This window comes from Cylas formicarius, unplaced genomic scaffold (genome assembly GCF_029955315.1).
Source record: "Cylas formicarius isolate icCylForm1 unplaced genomic scaffold, icCylForm1.1 PGA_scaffold_3__17_contigs__length_32017465, whole genome shotgun sequence".
Lineage (NCBI taxonomy): Eukaryota > Metazoa > Arthropoda > Insecta > Coleoptera > Brentidae > Cylas > Cylas formicarius.
In genome coordinates, this window is record NW_026844326.1 from 10,294,415 (window position 1) to 10,316,785 (window position 22,371).

At 32.7% G+C, this 22,371-nt stretch overlaps 1 protein-coding gene across 3 annotated transcripts in view; it reads left to right on the plus strand.

Moving 5' to 3' along the window:
• LOC132699286 (neuropeptide CCHamide-1 receptor) overlaps positions 1 to 22,371 on the plus strand; it is a 225,623-nt gene that overhangs the window by 166,962 nt on the left and 36,290 nt on the right. For all 3 annotated transcript variants that reach the window (XM_060665918.1, XM_060665921.1, XM_060665920.1), the window contains exon 3: positions 22,101 to 22,327. In XM_060665918.1, coding sequence (XP_060521901.1) covers positions 22,101 to 22,327 — 227 coding nt within the window. The remainder of the gene's footprint in view (positions 1 to 22,100; positions 22,328 to 22,371) is intronic.

The window sequence follows — 22,371 nt, forward strand, 5'->3', positions numbered from 1 at the left end:
TTTCCTGGCAGAATCTACATTCTGTATTTTCTTACACTTCCCTTATGCCTTATGGCAGTCCAGAACTATCTTGGATGTTATTTTATTAGATTGCAGGGCCTTTATAGCCGCTTGACTATCGGTGTAAATTGCAATTGATTTGTTACGGATCTTCCTGGCTTTTATTTCTCTTGCACAGTGTTCTAGTGCAGTGATCTCTGCTTGGAACACTGTTGCCAGCTTACCCATTGGAATAGAGATTTTCCTTTTCGTCCTGGGTTCATATATTTCGGCTCCTACTCCTTCTTGAGTTTTTGAGCCATCAGCATACCGGGATATTTCTGCCATGACTGGTGGCCCGTTGTCCCAGTCTTCTCTGACTAGGATTTGAGTCCTGTAGTGGTTAACGAAGCAATACTTAGGTGTTGTGCTGTCCGTAGGCAGCCCTAGGGCATTGTCGACCCTTACCTCCAAATAAAGCTTGTTATGTTTCGTGCTATGTCCACCAACCTTAACATACTATTTTCAAACTTTCTGTGATCATTGCATAAATTGGAAACATCACTGACCACACAGAGAGACATAATTTTAAAACCAGATTTAACAAATATCAAAAAATCGTTCTATCAAAGACAAAATTCTATTTGAAACGCCATAAGGTTACAAAACTCCAAAATTCCAAAATATAAACGTGCCTTAAGGCTACGACAAATAAACTCATCAGCAGTTGCCGAACATAATCATGAACTCGGACATCTTATTCTACCAAACTAAAATTCTTGCAAGCAATAAGTCCGATGAAAAATCAGAGAATCCAGAGAAGTCTCTACATTCAAACAATCTTACTGTAGTCTTTATTATTCACGAATATGGGATCAGTCACCTGAGACAATGTTCATATCCCTCATTTAGCTCCGCCTCTCAATCAGTATATAAGCAGGTACAGAGTAGCATCAGTTTAGCTCGGAAGAAGTCAACAGGAAGATTTGTAAATAGTTGTAGGAGTTTCCATGAAAACAATTGAAAATTTTATTAGGAAGCAACTGACCAAAAATAACCATAACTTTATTTTAACCATTCACAGAATATTACTAAATCCCTCATTAACGTTAATATCAAACTTGCTACCACAAGGGACATTCTCGTAATCCACTGATTAAAGGTATATTTATAACCTTGCTTGTAATTGTGCTGCCCTTCTGTAGAGTAATTTCATTCGCTAATTCCTCAATAGTTAATTAACACTTAAGCTAATATGCACGCTGTAGCTAAGCACTTGACAGGATTGCAATTGTGTACCTTAAAATCAGAAAACGCGAAATTATTCAGCTAATTTTTTCTCACTGTGCCCTTTGTTATTAAATTAAATGAAACAGTTCGACGTTAGCTTAAAATTTAATTTGTATAAAACTATATAAAAGAATGTTTTTTTGGGTTTGTTTGTATTAATGAAAAAGTGATTTCCACGCGTTAATTCTGTTTTGGTGTTTCGGTCCCAATTTTGATTTTTTTGAGGAACCAAAGTAGCGAAAATGAAATTTCTATTAAAATAGGAGAGAATTTCTTTATTTTATATAACTATATTTATCTTTATCTGAAGAATATAAATTAGACAAGTAGTCATTTTAGGGAACACACCTGCACGAATTAAATTACTGTTATTATTTCAAATGACCATTCGATGAGGGACAATGAATTTGTGAAACATATTTGCAGTTTAAGGTCAGCAGTGACACTAGCATTGATGCCAGAAGAATATATTAAAATGTTTTATAAGCTCGCATCACTTAAACACATTAACAATCAAATAATAAGTATCTGTTGGATAAGCAACATCGAAAAAATGTTTGAAAATGTTATTCCAGTATTTATCGACTTAGCAAAGACATTTCAACTATTGGATATGAATACTAGATACAATAAGCGAATCAGAAATTATACACTTTGGGATACCGTAAGGCACAGTACTAGGACCGATCATTTTCTATATATACATTAAGGGACTAACATTGTTGACCACTAATAGCTGGGATGGAGCGAGAACCAAAACCATCCAAAGCTGTCAAATAGTTGTGTGAGTATATTAACATCTTAACAAAAAAGGTAAGATAATTTATATAAATATTTCATGGACCAATTTTTTATTAATGCAGTATTTAATTTCAAGAAAAACGCTCGCGCATGGCTATCATAGCTTTTTGTTGAGCATTTTTTTCAGTAAATAGAAAACATACAGGGTACGAAATTTGATGTTGAAATGATCAGGTAAGTAACTTATAGTACCAGTAAAATTCTTAAATTGTTACAGTCAGTATAGAAGGTGAATATGGCGCATCTAAATGAAACCCAGCGAGTTGATATTTTTTTTTCATTATATATGGAACTAAGAAGAATTTTGTAATTTATTTAACGCAAAATATCTAGAGAGACCCATTACAAGTTACACAGCGAGAGAAAATTTATAGAAACAACAAGCCGATGAGAACACAAGATACATTTTATTAGAAGATGATGATAATTCTTATCGGGCATCTTCTGTGCGGTGTTAGTCAACGAACAGTTTTGCGTATATTAAAAGAAGAAAAGAATCATCAGATTTTAGTTTGGTGAAACTACGACGGAAATGTACTACTTTTTCATCGTTAGATCCTACGTAGTTATGAATGGAACAGCAAATAAACAAAATTGTAGGTATTTGAGTACAAATAAATGTTGGGGCAGGGATTTTGAATCACAAAATTATTGAACCTTATTTATTTCTTATCAAAATCCCGATATTTACAATTTCTTCAAAATTACTTAATTCCCACTCACTCTTTCCCAAACTCAAATCAGCCTGATATACCAGATAGACAGCTTTGGTTACAATAGCTGCTTCGCCCGTTTTTGCTCAACAAGTCCATGAATTTTTTATAGAAGGGGATTATTAGAGTGGCCTGCAAGATCTCCACTAGATTTTTCCTCTGACGTTATTTAAAATCAAAAGTGTATAAGGGAAAACCACTAAATTTAGATGATTTGAAATTTAGACTTGTTTTAGAAAGGTGCTTAAAGCTATTAGCATGGTCCCGAAATTGCAGTTTCTATATTTCTATATTATTTTCCATAAATTTACTATCAATTTTACCCATAGTGACAATTACAGACTTGTTGAGTTTTGTCTCCATATCCAATAAAAATTAAATTTCTCTCAAACAACTGGATCACAGGATCAGGAAATTTTCCTTGTTAATAGTAGAAGAAGAAGAAGAAGAAGAAGACGGGACCTACGTACCATAATATGTTGCCTTTCAAAATAAGAACGTTAAATACAATAAATAGTTTTAAGAAAGAGTCGTAAATTTATAATTGAAAATCGAGAAAATTATTGTGCGTCGTTTTTAATCATAGTTTATTTTATTTTGGATTGAATTAGTTGAGTCCAGTTACTTAAGTTATTATATATTTTAGGGTAGTATAAAGCATAAATTTATAATAATAAAGCTCCAGCAGAAAAAAATAATGTAGGAATTTCGTGGAAATCAATATTAAACTTAGGTAAAAATTAAAAATATATAATTGATTTCAAATAATTGTGTTATTTTCAAAATCATCCATGACCCCTTTGTTTCTACGATTATTAATAATAAAATAACAACCAACTTAATAGTATCAATTCCGATGTAATGAAAATAACGTTCGTTGTTAATTTCGCAATCGAAAGCCCAATGTCGTGTTTTTATCATATGCTACCGCTAGTTTTGGTTAGAAATGGGAGTGTTTTCAGTATGCTTCGACAATAAGGGACTCGCTAATGAGTTGAGGGTACCATAGAGTACTTCACTGATTGAAAACTTTCACAATTATGTTTCGAAATTTGCTTATTACTGCAACAGCAAGTAATATCGTAGTCAAGCATGATTCAGCTATGTCAGTTATGCATACGACGTTTTGTTAATTTATATTAAAATTGTTGGTGTTGTTTGTGTTGAATGTATTCCAACTGTTAAACTGTTTTTACCACCGAAGTAAAATAGAACAATAGGAATCAGTTCACATCAAGATCGGCAATCAAAACCTAACCTCTCAAATCGAAATTGAAAATCAAAATACGACAAATTCACTTCTTTTCATCTAGATTTTTTTGAATTTTTGAAATTAAAGGAAAACAATCCAACAGAATAGTATTGTATAGTATTTATTTGGCGCATAGGAGAAAATTTAAAAACAAAATCAGATTATCCGAATTGTCGAATCCTGAGTGGATTACCGACAACATACCACGAACCAATTTAATTTTAAATTAAACTTGAATGCGTTCGCCAAACAAAGAAATTACCAACCCATGCTCTAATATTGCATTCTTTTTCGTCAATGGTGTAACGAGACTAACTCACGTAATTATTACTCAAACCGCTTGTTTCGAAAGTAATATTGGTTTTTAATGAAGTTCAATATTGGTACAGGCCCTCCAGGCGGACGTAGCTTCCCACTGAGACGCGGTGGGAATTGTATTCTCAACTCATGGTTTCTATCTTTACAAGATTGATGAGAATTTGTTAAAGCGCAGTTGAAGCGAACGAAACACCACGAGTCGCAATTAAATCCTACACTTAATGGGCTACACGTGCAACTAATGCCGATTTTATGAAATAGATTATTAGTTAAAGTTCTTTTGTTTTAGTCATGAGATCTCTTTATAGAATTAAGATTAATCCTCGAATCGTTGATGTTATTTTTATTGGCCCTTACGTATCGTCAATAGTTTAGAGCAGAATTACTTGCCAGAATGACAACAATGAAAATTGCAGTAGGAAAACTTGTACTTTTGCCGACCACAAGGTATTGTACGACCAAAATTATAGTGCATTTATTGCTTTGACGTTTTGAGTATTTTACAGTACCTTGATTCCAGTCCTTCGCTTGGACCGAGGTAAAACCCATCCCAACAGATATTTATTCTGCATTATTGAGGGGTATTTTCGAATAAATAGAAAAGCGTCTAAATCTAAATCTAAATTGCAATATGTTCGTATATAATACTTACGGAGGTATTTGAATGTGATCCTTCTAGTAACTACGTTTTTATGTAAAGTCTGTTCATGGTTTTGTTAGGAATGATACTAAACAATATTTATTTATTTATGTATGTATTTATTTGTAAATCCAAAATAAAATTATAAATTATTTTTATTACCTACTTAAATTACTTAAAATTATTCACATAATATATCATAATCATAATATATCACCATCGCTATCATCGCCTGTTCTAAATATTATTTGCAAAATGGATATACGATTGTTGTGCTTTTTCTATATGTTTAACAGAATTTGCCCAACTTTGTGGAGGGATGTTAAAAACTTCGGTTTCTATAAGTTTGAGGACATTGGAGTTAACACGGGGAAAAACATTGTTACGACGAATGGCAGATTTCAGTTGGTGTCAAACATGTTCAATGGGATTAAATATACAGTGGTAAGGTGGAAACCTTAAAACTGTATGCCCTAGATTTTTTGAATAATTATCACAGACATATTCCTTTTGTAGGTTCAAGCTTTGTACAACCTCAATTAATTGCTTTTTGGTATAATCTTCGTGAAAATAAATGTCGTTATTATACATGTTATTTTGGATTGTTGCTTTTGTGTCACACGAGGGGTTTTAGTCAACTGACTACTGTGATAACATGCATTGTCTATTACAATGACGCTATTAGGAGGAATGTTTGGAACTAGTTTGTTTTTAAACCAACTTTCGGTGGTGTGTTCATGGTAATCCAGAGAAGAATCTTTAATATTTTTCGCAGACAGAGAAAGTCCATTTGGAATCCAACCATTTTTAGAGCCAGCATGCAAAATAGTTATTCTTTCACCTCTTTTTGATGGCGCACTTTTTTTACACTTATCAGTTGAGTCAACGCAACCCTTTTCCGGGGTATCATAATGTTGAACCAGGTTTCATCCAAGTAAATAATTGGGCTTTGTTGTTCTCTGTAAATCCTTTTTTTTCTAGATATTCCAGTCGCCATTTCCGAATTCTAAAAGATTCCATTAAAACCGTAAGGTAGTTCTGCCACATTTAACACCTGTTTCATCTTTTTCAAACCTCCTAATTAAGATATCTAACGTAGGCACGCTTTCTTCCTCGTATAACTGGTTAATTTTACGCCGTATTATATCTCGATCACTTTCATCTACAATCGAGAAATTGATGATTACTATTAAACTTACACTAAGTAGTATACCAAACCAAAGAATATTAAACGCAGGTAGGTATAAAATTATTTTCTATTACGGACCACAATTTTACCTGAATTTAAATTCCGAAACTTTAAGTAATAATCTTGTTGCATTCTATGCTAATGACCACCGGATAATCCCATTCAAAAGCAATTTGTCACTTTTTATATCTATGAACAGACCATACCTGATTCTCGAGCTTTAACTCTGCGAGGCTGTTTTCACTGGATGGTTCAAAGGGTAAGGGTAATAACCAGTACTCTATTTGTCTTACAGGTAAGTTTAAAAATAATCATTTTTGTCTTCTGTGCCTGTCGATTAACAACATTCTTCATATAGTATTTTTATGTCTTCCACATAGTTCTTCGATTTGTAAATAACAACTGTCTTTTTTAAGACTATAGATTATATTCGCGGTAGATTAAGGTACGTCACAAGAATACGGATAAATATTTATTAGAATCTTACAATTGAACATTTTTTGAACGTTGCTGTTTGTTAACACCTTAAAATGTGAAGACCCTGGAATGGAACAGATGTTCCCCCGTTGGAAGAAGACATGGAAAACAACGCAGAATTTGTAAACGAAGTGGATATGGTAATAGAAACTCATGACAATTTAGAAGACGAACAACCTCGGCAAACACAAAAACCGATCTATTTGTTTTCGGATGCCAGACAAATGTTTTGATGTTTCCAATTTTATAAGAAAATCAGAAGAGGAAGTAGGAGCAGCAATAAAAACAAATGACATAGAACGTAATGAATTGTTACTTTGTACTAATATTTTTTTGTACATGTTTCAATAATTGCTCGGCGTAAAGAACTGAAAACATAATTATATCTCGCTTGTTAGTGTAAATAAATTCCTAGGACGGTCCTGGAATGGTTACGGGTAAGGGTTTTCTATAAGGGGCTGCGGTTTTTGTGTAATAAACAGTAGGCCAAGTTAATGACAGGGTCGGTTGTAAAAGCGCTATAATTCTGGTCCAACAATAACTTGAAACATCCAATAACATTCGCTTCATTTCGATTTTATAAACAGTCTTAAAACTTGTAGACAAAAATGTTTATGCTCAGATATATTCCTAATTTCATATTAATAATACACCACCAGAAACGCAATAATGGTGTTCATAACAAACATAACTTAATTTAGACTTTAATAATAGCAATGAAAGCTTATGGCAGTGGTCTGGAACTGAACTACTGAAGTGTTGAAACAATATATCATCCCCATCTTTTGAGTAAACTCAAGCATTATGGATTTGATCATAATAATTAAGTATTATTTCTGTGATAATTAAGTATTATTTCTGTGATAATTAAGTATTATTTCTGCGATAGTTTGCGAATAATGCCGGTAGGTATGATTATAATTAGACTCTTATCATCCTGAGATCTAGTGTTTCAAACTAGAACCTATATGCTGAGAAACGGATTAGTAAACCTGTAGTAAAATTATTATTAGAACTTAGTAGTTGCAAAAATAGTTGAAATGTGTTTGAATACGACTATTAGACTAATTTGGCAGTCAAAGTACTGAAAGAAAAGATACTGTAATAAATGAGTATGAAAAGACTGCCAAATGGAAGAAGAAAATTATGTATGTATCAAGTTTTTTAAATAATAAATTATATAATATTTTTATTTATTTTTATAACATTTTAATATTGTTTTTCGGTATATAACAGTTTTTATGATCTATTGTCTATAATTATAAGAATCTATAATCTATAAATAATGCTATATTGGTTACCTGTAGTAATGTCGCTGTCGTATTACTTCCATTCACTAAATGCATGTAGGTCTTAAAACTAATACAAGAAATTTATCTGAACCCTGCCTAATGATACCAGTCATTGCAAATTTACATTTTATTACTTTGTTGCTTTAAGAAAAATAGAAAATTTATCTGGTTCGCTTGGCTTAAATTTGAAAAAATTTGCAAAGTACATGGAATATTATTATCACTTACACATAATTTGTCAGTGTATTCAGTCTATTAATCGAGACCTGGAAATTATTAGGACTCTAAATCAAAATTCTAACCAATTTAAAAAGACAAGCAAATAAATCTACAACTAAAAAATAGTTGTAATTTTAATATTTCTTATCAAAAGGTACAATTTATTATGGCAAAATCCTTGGTGTTCTTCTGTACTATGAGCTGTACTAAAAATCTGTTGCAAAAGTCATATATATTTTTAAGGAACATTTACTCTAATGGGCATATATTACATTTTAAACTAAAAGGAAATAGTGTGGGTCTTTTGTCCTTTTTTGTTTTAATTATGGCGACTTTCTTTATGCTCTACCTTAACATATCAAAACAGTACATAATACAAATGATGCAAAATACATGTATCGAATCTTAAAAATAAATTTAAGTTTAACAATAATCCTTACTTTTTTTAATACCAGGAATAAAGATCTACATTGCTGAATATAGAACGCCTATAGTTTCACCGTAATTCACACCCTGAACAGTTTTTATCCGAAGACCTTTCAAAATTTAAAGTCTAAAAGTCCGCTTATTTGAAAAACAAATCATTTCTCAAGGGCCTTATCGTAGAAATTTTTTCTCCTCCTCTCCTGCAAACTTTCGGAGTGTGAAACTTTATGGTATAAGTTGTTCTTTAATAACTGCCATCTACTCAATTTTTTACTTTGATATATATTTTGACTGGACCGTTCTCTAAGGCCGCTTTCACCCACACCGTAGTAGATACGCCGTAAATGAAAGATGTACATTGCCAACAGACGATATATTTTTAGGTTCTTGTACCTAACAAACAAATATCAAACGAGAAAACCCCAAAGACGATTTCTAATACATCCCTGTTAACTGGCAGCTATTTAGAAGGCAGTTTATGCACCCTTTTTGAAAAAGTAACCAAAGAAAACAATACATTTTTACTTTATACTTTTTAGTGGAAACACTAAATGACTTATCACAGTTACAAATTCATAAATAGTTAACATTTTTAATTTTTCTTAAATGTCTTAGACTACTAAAAGTATCTCAGTAACAAATTAACATAGATGAAAATCAAAGATTAAAATCATTATATATTATAGTATCGATTATAGTCGAAGGAAGAATTGTGAATTGTCTTCAAATAAATTGCTTTCTACGATACTGCACGGTAACTGTTGTTGATTAGATTGATATAAAGTTGCCAGCTGGGCAATAACATTCTCAGTATTCGACACCGACAAATCTTGACTTGTGTGGACACGTTCGTATAAGGCAATATTGAAATTGACAAATCGTCGAGATCAACAACGGTTGCTGCAGAACTGGCAAATTTGACGGGTCGGAGTTCATTTAAAAGAATCAGTTTAATTGTATTGTAACCTAGGGGGGTGCGGCTTTAACGGTGAGTGTGAAAGGGGCCTAAAGCTAACATACCTTAGAATTAATTATTTTCTTACATACTGGGGTTTATAATTCTATAAAGTGTTCATTTTTTTATTTCAATAGAAAGTCGATCTATTAATAATAATATTAATAATATTATTATCAATAGAAATAAAAAACAGTGATAAGTAAAATAATAATAATATTATAATTATTATACAAACTTCTGCAAACAATTTGAGTCAATTCATTTCAAATCTACAAAGTATCGTACGTGCTTTTGAAAAGTGAAATGATAAAGCCATGTCGGGTTTTGTATGCCAAACGCAAAAATGTTGAGCTAAATAACTCCGTTCAATTAATCATTGTGAGCTGACTGCATGGGGCACGGTTCGGATTTAGGACGATGTCAATATACACGAAATAAATAACAGAAAATTGTTGATGTTTCGCATTCCGCGAGTGCCAATCAATTTCCGTTACGTTAATTAAGACGAAACAAATCAGTCGGACTTATCCGCAATATCCTTAAGCTCCTTGAAAATGGTTGAATATTTTTTGCATCGGAAATAAGAACAGCAGATTTTAAGAAAAACGATAAGCTTCCCCAGATAGTGAAAAAAGCGTGATTGATGGTAGATATGGTCATTAATTTCCTGGCTGTTCTTATATCAGATGACTTTAATAGCAAAAAAAGGACGATTGTTAAAATTTAAAATGGAATCTTAATAAAAACCCACTCAAAAATGTGCTTCTCCGAAGTATCATCAGAATAGTCAGTCGGAGAAGAAAAATGACGAAAAACCTAAGGAAAAATAAAACAGATATGCAGATGAAGAAATCTCGAGCATATAAAAAAACCAGCAACAAGATTATAAATCAATGGAAAGGTATGAACATTATTTCATTAATAATATAGCCATATATACATATTGCAAAAATTGGTTCTTAGAGCAAAATTTTTAAACAAAGATTTTTTGTATATTATCTAGCTCCAATTTCCATGGCTCAAAACATAAAAGTGCTGCCAATTTAAATAGCAAATATTTCCATGAGAAGTGGTTTCAAGAGTTTCGTTATCCAAAAATAGATTTTTTTAGAGAACTGTGAAAGAGATTAAGGCTTTAATGGGAAATATGTTGGATACTTAGAAATCAGTGGATCTTTTACAGAAAAATTGTTAATAGCAAAAAATTTAGATATCGAAAAATGTCGAGATAATGAAAAATTTCTTACTTTCTTTACGCAGAGAGACTTTCTCTAAAAATCTCTCTAAAGCTGTTCTATCCTAGACCTTTTCTTAACAGAAAACTAAAGCAAAATCTCTATGAAGTCACATTTTTTTTTTATCGCGACGCTGTACCGTGCGTTCAATTTATCTTGCTAAAAATTTAATTAGCTGTAACTTCTCTGTTTTTAGAGATATCAAGGTAAACAAAGAAATGTAGGGTTTGTAGCCAAGTTTATTTTCCAAGTGACGCATAAAATAAAACACTATCAGTTTTCTGACATATAAGCCCACAACATATTTCTCTAAATGAAAGACCCTGTATGTTATATATGTGTTTAATAGACTATCTTATTCCGATTACAATTACACACTTTATATTTTAGTACACTCGTTTTTCACAAATCGGCAAAAATAGGAAATTTTTATATATTTACAAAGCGTGCCGTGACTGACTGCAACAATAATGATTTACAAATTAAAGTAGAATAAAAACACTCAAAATGACAAAGTAAGAAATTATTTAACTATTCTAAATTCTGCTATACGTGACCACCATTTTCCTGAACACATCTCTCATACACCATTATTCTAGAAGCATGCTGTCAACTCATTCTACATTTCGTACATAACTTGGTTCTGAATTTTTAGAATAGGTACTAATTAATGACGCCCAAATTGGTTAAAATTATTGAAGCCAAAAAAAATCTAGTTAACACCCAAGCGCACATTAAAAATTATAAACTATAAAACAATGAAAAATAAAACACTAAAAAAAACTTCAGAACGAAAGCCAGCATGGTGCCATAGTGCCGAATAACCTAAGCAAACTCTTAAGTTTGTACAGAAAGCGGAAAAGATTGTAAAAAGCGAATTCCGAAGACAATACTTTCAAAACGCTTGATCGGAAAACTCCCCCGCAAAATTTAACATTCCTTTATTCTCAACCCACACGCCAGAAGATTAAAACGGAAGGGAATGGTAAAAAAATCAATTAATACTTTTCGGCTTAATTTGTTCCGGGTCGTGTTATTTGCCTAAAAGTCTGGAGTTCAGCCAAACAAATTTGTTTTCCACTGTGACGTTCTTTATCTGAGTGGTTCGGAGTTTAATCCAGAATATTTTCATAATATTCGAGACGAGATCTCTTACATACAACGATACAATCCTTGGTTAAACATTGTGATTATGAGCAATTTTTTTCTACCTTATACAGGGTGTCCGAAAAATAGATAGATTTTACAGAGGGCTAGTCCTTGTTAAGAAATATGATTTTATTCATTTTTTATTAATATTTAAACAAGTATTCACTGTATTCTTTTCAATTTCAATGTTATTTGATATATTATGAGGCTAATTTAGATCTACTTATGAAATTATGAAGTCCAGTAGCGTCCATAACACAAGATACATTACAACAAATGTTACACCTTCTCAATACACAAAATAACATTGACAAACAGACAACAGAATCGTGTGAACATTTGTTTAAATATTAATTAAAAAATTCGTATACACGGCATTTAAAGTTTTCTTGAAAACTGTTGTATAAAAACATTGTAACAAGGAATCGCTTTCTAAAATATCAATCTATTTTTGTAACACCCTGTATCATTGATTTTTATTAACTCACCTTTGCTGTTTCAATATCCCATGAACAAAATTAAATGTCATCCATGCAAGACCCTAGCTAATCTACCACTAAACCCGTATTACATTTCTATATTCTATATTAAGAAAGATGCATCTATAGCCCATGTCACATAAAAATTTTATATGTCAAATTTTGACAGATCGATATATTTTTTTAATTGAATACCCTGTATTTACATGTGTGTATATTTGGGTTGTTATGGTTATTTTTGACAGATTTTGAAATTTTTAAATCTAGTATTGGATTTAAGCAAGTCAATAACTTATTGTTTCAAAAATCAAATTAGCCATGGTAGCTGTTGGCATGGAATCAAAATCAGGCTTAAGTAAAACAGATCATGTCCTCACAGAGTGATTTCAAGTAAATATATATATATATATATATATATATATATATATATATATATATATATATATATATATATATATATATATATATATATATATATATATATATATATATATATACATATATATATACATATATATATATATATATATATATATATATATATATATATATATATATATATATATATATATATATATATATATATATATATATATACATATATATATACATATATATATATATATATATATATATATATATATATATATATATATATATATATATATATATATATATATATATATATATATATATATATATATATATATATATATATATATATATATATATATATATATATATATATATATATATATATATATATATATATATATGATGACACTATATTCCGGGATATCATCCGTTCGCTTGTTGAACTCCGACTGGAATCCTGCAGACGTTTCGCCAAAATCTCAGTTGGCATCTTCAATGCTCGCGCTCCGAAAACACTTCGAACACTCAACAAGCGAGATTTTGGCGAAACGTCTGCAGGATTCCAGTCGGAGTTCAACAAGCGAACGGATGATATCCCGGAATATAGTGTCATCACATTTTTCCATCCGTGAATCAATACGTGAAAAAAAAATTATATACAGGGTGCTTCAAAAAAATGTATACACACTTTGAACTTCCATAGAAAATTTATTTACCGTTCTACAAAGTTAAATTTCAGGAAAATAGATAGCTGAAAGTCCAATGTAAATGAAACATAAATAACAAATGTTAATACTGTTCAAATTGGTGACCTGCAGCATCAATACAATTCTGAGTACGAGTCACCACTGATTCTGTACATCGTATCAAAACGTCCAATGAGATTTCTCTACACACTGCTTGAATCTCATTCCAAAGAATGTCTAGGTTACATGGTTTACGTTTGTACACCTCATCTTTTACTGTGCCCCACAAGAAGAAATCCAGTGGTGTAAGGTCTGGAGAGCGTGCTGGAAACTCGATTGGCCCCCTGCGTCCTATCCACCGGCCCGACAAATTTTGATCCAGGTAAGCTCGTACGTCCCTGTGATAGTGCGGCGGAGCACCATCTTGTTGAAAATAAAAGTCATCATTACCGTATAATGCACGAATGGCAGGAAATATGCAATCAGCAAGCATTGTTAGGTAATTAATACCAGTTACAGTGCCTTCAAATCGAAAAGGTCCAATGAGTCCCCTTGAAGACAAACCGCACCACACATTTACTCCAGGCAAATTTACAGCTTTTTCAATTGTAATGTGAGGTTTTTCTTCACCCCAGTAAACACAATTGTGCCTATTGACAGTTCGATTAAGTTTGAATTGGGCTTCATCCGACCAAATGGTACTACCCATAAATCCCGGTTCACGTATCACCATCTCCTGAATCCATTCACAAAATTGCAACCTTCGATCTGGATCGTCGTCATTTAGCTGTTGCACCAGCCTTGGAATGTAAACACGATACTTGCCTCTCTTCAGAATGCGTAGCACGCTGCTAGCACTTACATCACTTTCACGTGCCCCTTGCCTTGAAGATTTGTTAGGAGAGCGTTGAAACAGTTCCAAGACTGCCGTTGATGACTCATCACTTGTAGCTTTTCGAGGCCGACCTGAATGACCTTTATGCACATCACACACTGTTCCATGAGCTTCGAATTTGTCTCGTATGTGTGTAATTGTTAATCTTGAATGTGGTTCTGTATCATACTCCCTTTTCCACTGTCTTTGAACTTCATTTACATTCTCAAACTTCCAGTACCACTTAATAACCTGCTTACGTTCTTCAAAACTCAAACGTGCGTTCGCCATGTTGATATTACAAATTCCAACTGATAATATAACATAGCGGGACGATTATGCTGGCACCTGGCGAAGAAATATAACATTAGCCTTGTAGAGCGGGAAAACTACAATAGTTTAAAGTGTGTATACATTTTTTTGAAGCACCCTGTATATACATTACAGATGAAGATATCTTGAGATTTACAGCATTATGTTAGAACAAATTCAAGAATCACTTAATTTTATTCACAACATACTGTTTACAGACGAGTCCTCATCTAATACGGCCTCACTGTTTAATTTAAAAAAACACATATTTCTGGTCAAGCGAAAATCCCCACGATATTTTGCCAATTAAAACGTCTGGTCGCCAATCTATAGGAGTTTGGTGCGGAATTATTTCTTTTGGACTGCTGGAATAGTGTTTTTTCCAAGGAAGTATGACAGGAGATCGATTTAGAGTAGAAGATTATACCGAAGAGTTACCTCTTGCTGTGATTCCAAATATAGTATGGCCACAGGACGGGCATCATTTTACAAAATAAAATTAGGATAGGAAAAAATGTGGAAAAATTCTGGTCTTCTAACAGTCTAGATTTTACTCTCATTGAAACCTTTTTATGAGGATTCCTAATATTGAGAGAATCTAGAAGAACAAAAGAGAATACGAGAAGAAGTGGGCCCTAAGTGGGCAACCAGAAATTCTTAGAAGGTGTATCGCACACCTACAGAAACGTTTTCGTGCATATGATCTTTTGTGAAATAAATTTATAATACTAAAGACGATATTGTAGTAAAACGTTTTTTGATAATACTTAAGTATGTAATATTGTTATTTTTTTGTTATAAATAGTAGCTAAGTAATATGTTGTTAATCATGCAACAAATAAACTCTTTTGCTATATTGAGTTCCACCAGATATTAGATAAAATGCTCGATATTTCAAGATTTGTCGAAAATAACCCCAAAAATTCAAATACATTTGAAATCAGGAGATCGATATTGGAAATATCAATGTCGCTCTCAGAATTGTCGCCAGAATTTACAGTAACAATAAATTCATCCAAGTGGTCTTGGATATTATCAGCGGATCACATTTCCTTTTCGGTTTTTTCTATAACAAATTGAACTTAATTCGTCCAATTTTGTTCAGTAGTATTCCTCATTTATTCGACATGTTCAAAATTGTACGTAATTCCATACCATCTCGATAAGGTTAAGCTCACAGTAATATGGTGGTAATGGTAAATCATCTAACACGTATTTGGCAGCTATTTCTTCAATTTTATATTTGTCATATATAGTCTCTGCTGTCAATTAGGAATCGTCACAGCAAATGTTTTTTCGGGACTCGTCTTGAATTGCGGCTTTTTTCCTTGAAGTCTCTGAATCCATTACATTACATTTACAAGAATGATAGGAAGCAGTATCTATCACAATTTGCGCACTTGAAAGCAATTGCTCTTGTGTGAATTTCTTGAATTCCATGTTAATGGTAAAAAATCCAACATAAAACAAAACGCAAATTTCATATTTTGGGGTATTATAAGGCATTTTGAGTTGCTAATTTCAGTCATTAATATCTCATTAAACACTAATACTATTCAGCATATTTTACAATTTCAAAACATGTTATTCTAATCTTGGTATAGGTAACTTACAATATACAAATATCTTTTGGGCTGAATTGACTCTGTGCCGATTTTAAATGCATTGCCTATGTTAATATGTTAACCAACTTCTTGCCTAATTATTTTTATAGTTTTGTTTAAAAAGAGGCTTATAAAATCGTTATCATCACGATTTCTGCTTCTGATCTAACTGAAATGAACTGCGTCGAGTATTGGAATTCCAGTTCCTCCATATTAAAATAACACAGGCGTAGGAATATCGTAGTTGACACTTTTTAATTCTTTAAAATTTCAGGCCCTGAAATTTAGGGCATCAAGATCAAAATTTTAGTTTTAATTCAAGAAGCGACCGCTAGGTATTTGATTGATTCGTTTACTCATTTAATTTTATCATTCTTGAATTTCCTGCAAGGTTGGACCTATTTCAGCTTTTATGACGGTTGATGTAATTCCATATGAAACTGAAACCTCGGTGAAAAAAGCTAGGCGCCTAAGGCGAAAGTTCGTATCCATTGTACATTTCCTTCTTGAAAGTCACGTCCCGTGGCATTTCGCATTCATGCGAAAATAAAATTTGTATTCTCCCACGTGTGCGTCCTCGTAACATAATATGTAGGAAAAAAGCACTTCGACACCTTGAATCAAACAGAAGTCACATACGGGTAGAGAAAATTGACCTTCATCGTCTCTACAAATCCGCATCGAAAAGCCCAGACAACGTCTTGAATCCGTATTTTCCGTGGATAGCTTCAGGTAGGATGATTTTCGGTCGGTCTGTTGACAGAGACAGAACTTAAGGCTGGGTAAATAGTTTCCACGAAAAAGCACGCTTAAACTAAAAGCATTTTCTATTAACTCCACCTTCGTCTCCTTATTTTTGCGACTTATTTTGTTATCGATCCCGGTCCTAGCGAAGACCTAAATTATTTATCACGTATTTCTGGGGGTCATGTTTGCCATTTGACAACATTCCCGCCGTAATTTAAGTTTGAGTTGCTTCCCAATGTCAATCTCAGTTATGGTCGAATGGAACTATGTTGAGGGGTGTCCAATTGTAATAAGGCAATGCTGCAAATTACATCGCATAATTGATTGATTGTGTGATATCCAGGAATGTTCACAACGGGGAATAGTATATTATGCAACAAGTGCGGTAAACGGCATTTGACTCATGAGTTTATTTGACACTAGCGGAGCTGGTGCTTAATAAACGAGTGAGATAAAGAGTTTACCAAGCGTGTTCCGTACTATACTTTTTCTGCGACCGTCACGAAAAACTCACAATTTAACAAATTAAAAATAATAACAGATTAACGGATTACCAAATTTCGTACCATTCAAACAAAATATTTACTAGTAGCCATTAAACCTATTCGTTTATCGTTCCGATCGGTTCTGCTATTGTTGTCTCGTTTTAACGGTGTACGTTAGACAGAGAGAGATGTTATGTTGTTCATTTATTACAATTTTTCAATTTTTTTTTAACAATTTACAATTGATCATTAAGTAGCTTATTTAAAAAAAAAGACTGTAGTTGGAAGAAAAATCATCTAGGGATAGAGCTTTTAAGAGGATTAAATTTTTAAGACCTTATAAGCAAGGAAAAGCAGGTCCTAACCTTCAATTTTGTTTTGTCGGTACTGATGAGACATGAAAATGGTATGATTGGTCTTGGCAACATATTAATATAAAAACTGGAAAAACCACTAAAGTTCATGCGAACGGTATGAAAAATGTCTGTGGGAAACAAAGTGCAAATGTCACTTTACGTACCCACTAGTGCACTAGATTTTAATTGTAGCTTATAGCGCGTAGAATTTAAATTGTCTGATATATTGCAGAACATTTTTCTGTGTATTAGTTTTAGGGTACATTTTTGCAAATGAACGAATACTGACATGATCGTCAGAACTGACAAAGTGGCTCGGATCCATGGGAAAAGAAACTGACGTGGTAATTAGGTATTTTACAGACGGGAGTAGAAAAATACTTTTATTATTCAATTTGTAACGAAAACCTGTTCTTTACAAATAATGCAGCTTGTTGGAAAAGCTTCAAATCATGTGGTATTAATTTAAAAACCATGAAATAAAATGCGTCAATAGAAGAAGTACCATTATTTATTGCATAGTATTATTACAAAATGTGTTGTGATTAAAATTTATAATCGAAAACACAAACAGATAAGTCGGATTATTTCATAAACAAACCTAAAATATAAATATTTAAATGAAATTTCGAGTTTTTAAAACTGCTCTATATACTTACCGTTCACCCAGAAACAACTTACTAATTTAGTTAAAATCTTTGTATTTATTTGTGAACAACTTTATTTTATAAGGGACACGTTTAAATTTTCGCAACAAGCAGCACTTTTCATAAAAAATTCATTTTTTTCTATGAAAGGAATTACAAATATTTTTTTGTATCTGATATCGATTTTATTGTGATCGCGTGTTGCTGCACTCCTAAATTATATTTTTTCTACTCCCGTCTTTAAAATACCTAATTATACACCGATCTAGCGTGCGGGAAGCGTAACTTGACGACATCAGTTTCGTTTACCACGGATCCGAGCCACTTCGGACATTTCCGCGATTTTACCGCACGGGTTTGGGAGCAATCGTATGTTTTCGGAGATATTTCGCACCCTTTGAATTTTGTTGCCGAAACAGCTGATATAAAACAATAAAAACTATGAAAATCTGAACATTTTTTGTTCTAATTTAATTTGTGTTAAATGGATTCTTATCAAGTAAAAGTCACCTCAATCCAATACTATAATGTACTTAAAATTGCACTCATGAAAAGTTTTTAATTCAATTGCATCCACCATTTTGTCATTATAAAATGTTGTCTTTTAAGTTAATTAATAAAACTTCGATTTTAGGCATATCTGAGGCAACGATATTAAGAATATTAATACGAGGTGTTTTCAAAAAGTAAGGTGACTTTTGTAATTGGGCGGGCTATGCCCATTCGCTCTTCGGTATATGTTTTGTTATGTTGGAATATAACCCTAACATATGTTCACAATTTCTTGTATTTCACGTACGTTCACCATTTTCTTTGATTATCGTGGCGTAGTACATCAAGAGTTCTTATCACAAGGCCGTACGGTCAATAAAGAGTATTACCTTGAAGTTATACGCCGTTCGCGAGAATCAATTAGGAGAAAATGTCCGGAATTGTAGGTAAACAATTCATGGATTTTGCATCACGATAATGCACCTGATCACTCATCGTTGCTAGTGTCTAACTTTTTGGCCAAGAACAAAACCACAATCATGCCTCATCCACCATATTTACCTGATATGCCCCCTTTTCCTGTTCCCGAAACTCAAGAAACTCATAAAAGGGAGGAGGTTTGGAACGATTGAGGAGATAAAAAAAATCGCTGTAAGAAATCAAGGCTACACCAGGAGTGCTTCGAATATTGGAAAAAACGTTGGCACCAGTGCACCTTGAAGGGGACAACTTTAATTTTGGTAAATAAATAAATACTTTTTGATAAAACTTCAAAGTCACCTTACATATTGAACACACCTCGTATATTGAAATTGAACATTGAAAAAATTTCATTTCAAATGCCAAACTCCTTGTTTTAAATGTTTATCCAAAAAATGGCAGAAATTAATTTCCCACGTATTCCCGTGTGATGATGAAAACAGAATCCCATTTTCCGTCAGTTTTTCAAAAATATAAAAAATTTCAAAGTTTAACCAATCCTAACTGCAGAACCAAATATTTTTGAGATTTCAGAATTCAGATACTTAATTTAAAAATATTTAATATTCAACATACTATTTCGTTTAGTGAATGAATTTTTATACTGAGAGCTGTGGTAAATTCCCCCTAATCGTTATTATTATTATACAAAAATAATCAGAAAGCAAGAAAAGAACGAAAGGAAAAAAGTTCGAAACGATCCCATGTCCCAGTCTCCCTAATCGTCTGCCTGCCATCTACTGCGAATATATTTATTTATTTGTCCAACGGTTACATCATTTTACAAAACTCAAGGAGTGAAAAAGTAAAAAAGTCAACTAACCTCAAGATTAAACTTGTTACTAAAAGCTAGTGATCGTAGTTGTACGCCGCTTGATAGTAACTTACCAAAGTTTCAGGCATTTTAGACGCAAGGTTTTTAGTTGAGAGTGGTTTGAGTGAGTCAATGTTAGTATTTCCGTGAAAATGGAAAAAATGATTCTTATAAAATAATTGTTTTCGAAAGGCAATGGACTCTGTGTGGGGACTGTGTATCGCCATTTGCCACAGCTGACTTTAAACGTGCCCGTAAGAGCTTAGGAGATGATGAACGTTCTGAACGTCCAAAAACTGTAACTACCCACGATAATATTACTAAAGTTTAATAATTTCTTGTTTCGTCATCTAAAAAATGGGCTCGGTGGACAAAGATTTTCGTCAAATGAGTGGTGAACAATTGTTTTGCGAAGAAAAATGCTGAGTACTATTTGGACGGGCTAGAAAGATAGGAGCATCGCTGGGGGAAGTGTATAGAGCAGCAAGGCGACTATGTAGAAAAATAAAAAAAGAGAAAAACAAATGTCTTGTATTATGGTTAGGTCTGAAACTGTGCAAGTGACCCTCGTATATACATACAAGTGGACCGTGGAAACCATAGATTGCACCTCTAAGCGGCAAGTAAAGATCTGGTGCCAAAGAATATTTTCAAATTTATTTTTGATAATAGAGAGCTACAGTCAATTTCACCTGTGATTAATTTATAAGCGAAACACATCCGAGAGTCCCAGTTTCTAAAGAGCTATATTAAAACTACTTGGGACAGCATCAGAGCAAAAAACAATTTAACAAAAGTACTACAGCAAAGTAATACTTTTTACAAAACTTCTGGATTTTTCCTGCGTCGGTTTTTGCTGAGTCGACCTTGCTGGCTTCTTCAGAGCTTGACTGAAACTGACAAATTTGAAAAATACTACAGAGTAATTAAATATATTTCAAATAAAAATTTTGAAGCTTTATTTAACTGTAACTACAATTCTATCTGCAATTTATTTAAAAGGATTTAAATGCACATCACTATAGGACCATTAATTTAGTCCTGTGTGACCGGGGTCCTTGTGTTCGTATTGTTGCCAACAATGTATTAATACAGTAATATTAATATTATAATACCATGTATTAATGACAGAGTAATAGGTACAAGTTTAGCTTCAAATATTTAAAAGTTCAGGTACATATAATTTTAAACTACATTTAAACTACAAAAACAGTATTTCAATTCGTATTTAAATACGGACCATATACTTCAAATATATCTTTAAATATATGTATTTAAATACGTAACAACACTGGACGGTATTGTAATTAACATGTCTATTTACTTTATGAATTCTCAATCTAAACCCAGCAACTCGTAAAAAAAATTTCTGCACACTTTCAATGTTCTCAATGTGCACTCTATAAAAAGAAGACAATACTTGGCTTGCATACTTCACCACTAAACGGACAAGCGCACAGCACAGTATTTTAAATAAACTTTAAGATAAATCTGCTCTATATTTAGACATAAAACCTAAGCTTCTGTAAGAACGTGCAGTAAGATTTTAGTATCATATTCTTCCTGGATTGGTCGTTGTTGAATGGAGCTTGTTCGGCACAGGAAACAAGATTTTTTTAAATAGTGTTACAGTAGCCTGTGAAAGTTTCTTTGAAAAATCAATCATTGTCCTTAATCGCCGTGTGTACCTGCAGAATTCGCTGTCCATAAAAAAATTTACTTTCGCAACTTTGAATTTAAATTAAAATCAGTCCGCAGATTTAAATTGTTATTGTTTAATGCATTGTGTTAATCGTCCCTATTTGTTCCAGATACATTCTCTCGTTGGCGCTGGCCGACTTGTTGGTAATAATTACGAGCATGCCCTTTACGTCAGTCATCTACACGGTGGAGTCGTGGCCTTGGGGGGAGCTAATTTGTAAAGTGTCCGAAACCGCAAAGGACGTTTCCGTGGGAGTATCCGTTTTCACGCTCACGGCCCTCTCCGGAGATCGCTTTTTCGCTATCGTGGACCCGTTGAAAAAGTTCCACACGAGCAGTAAGTTAATACACTCTATCATTATTTCCGAAACGTTGCATAAC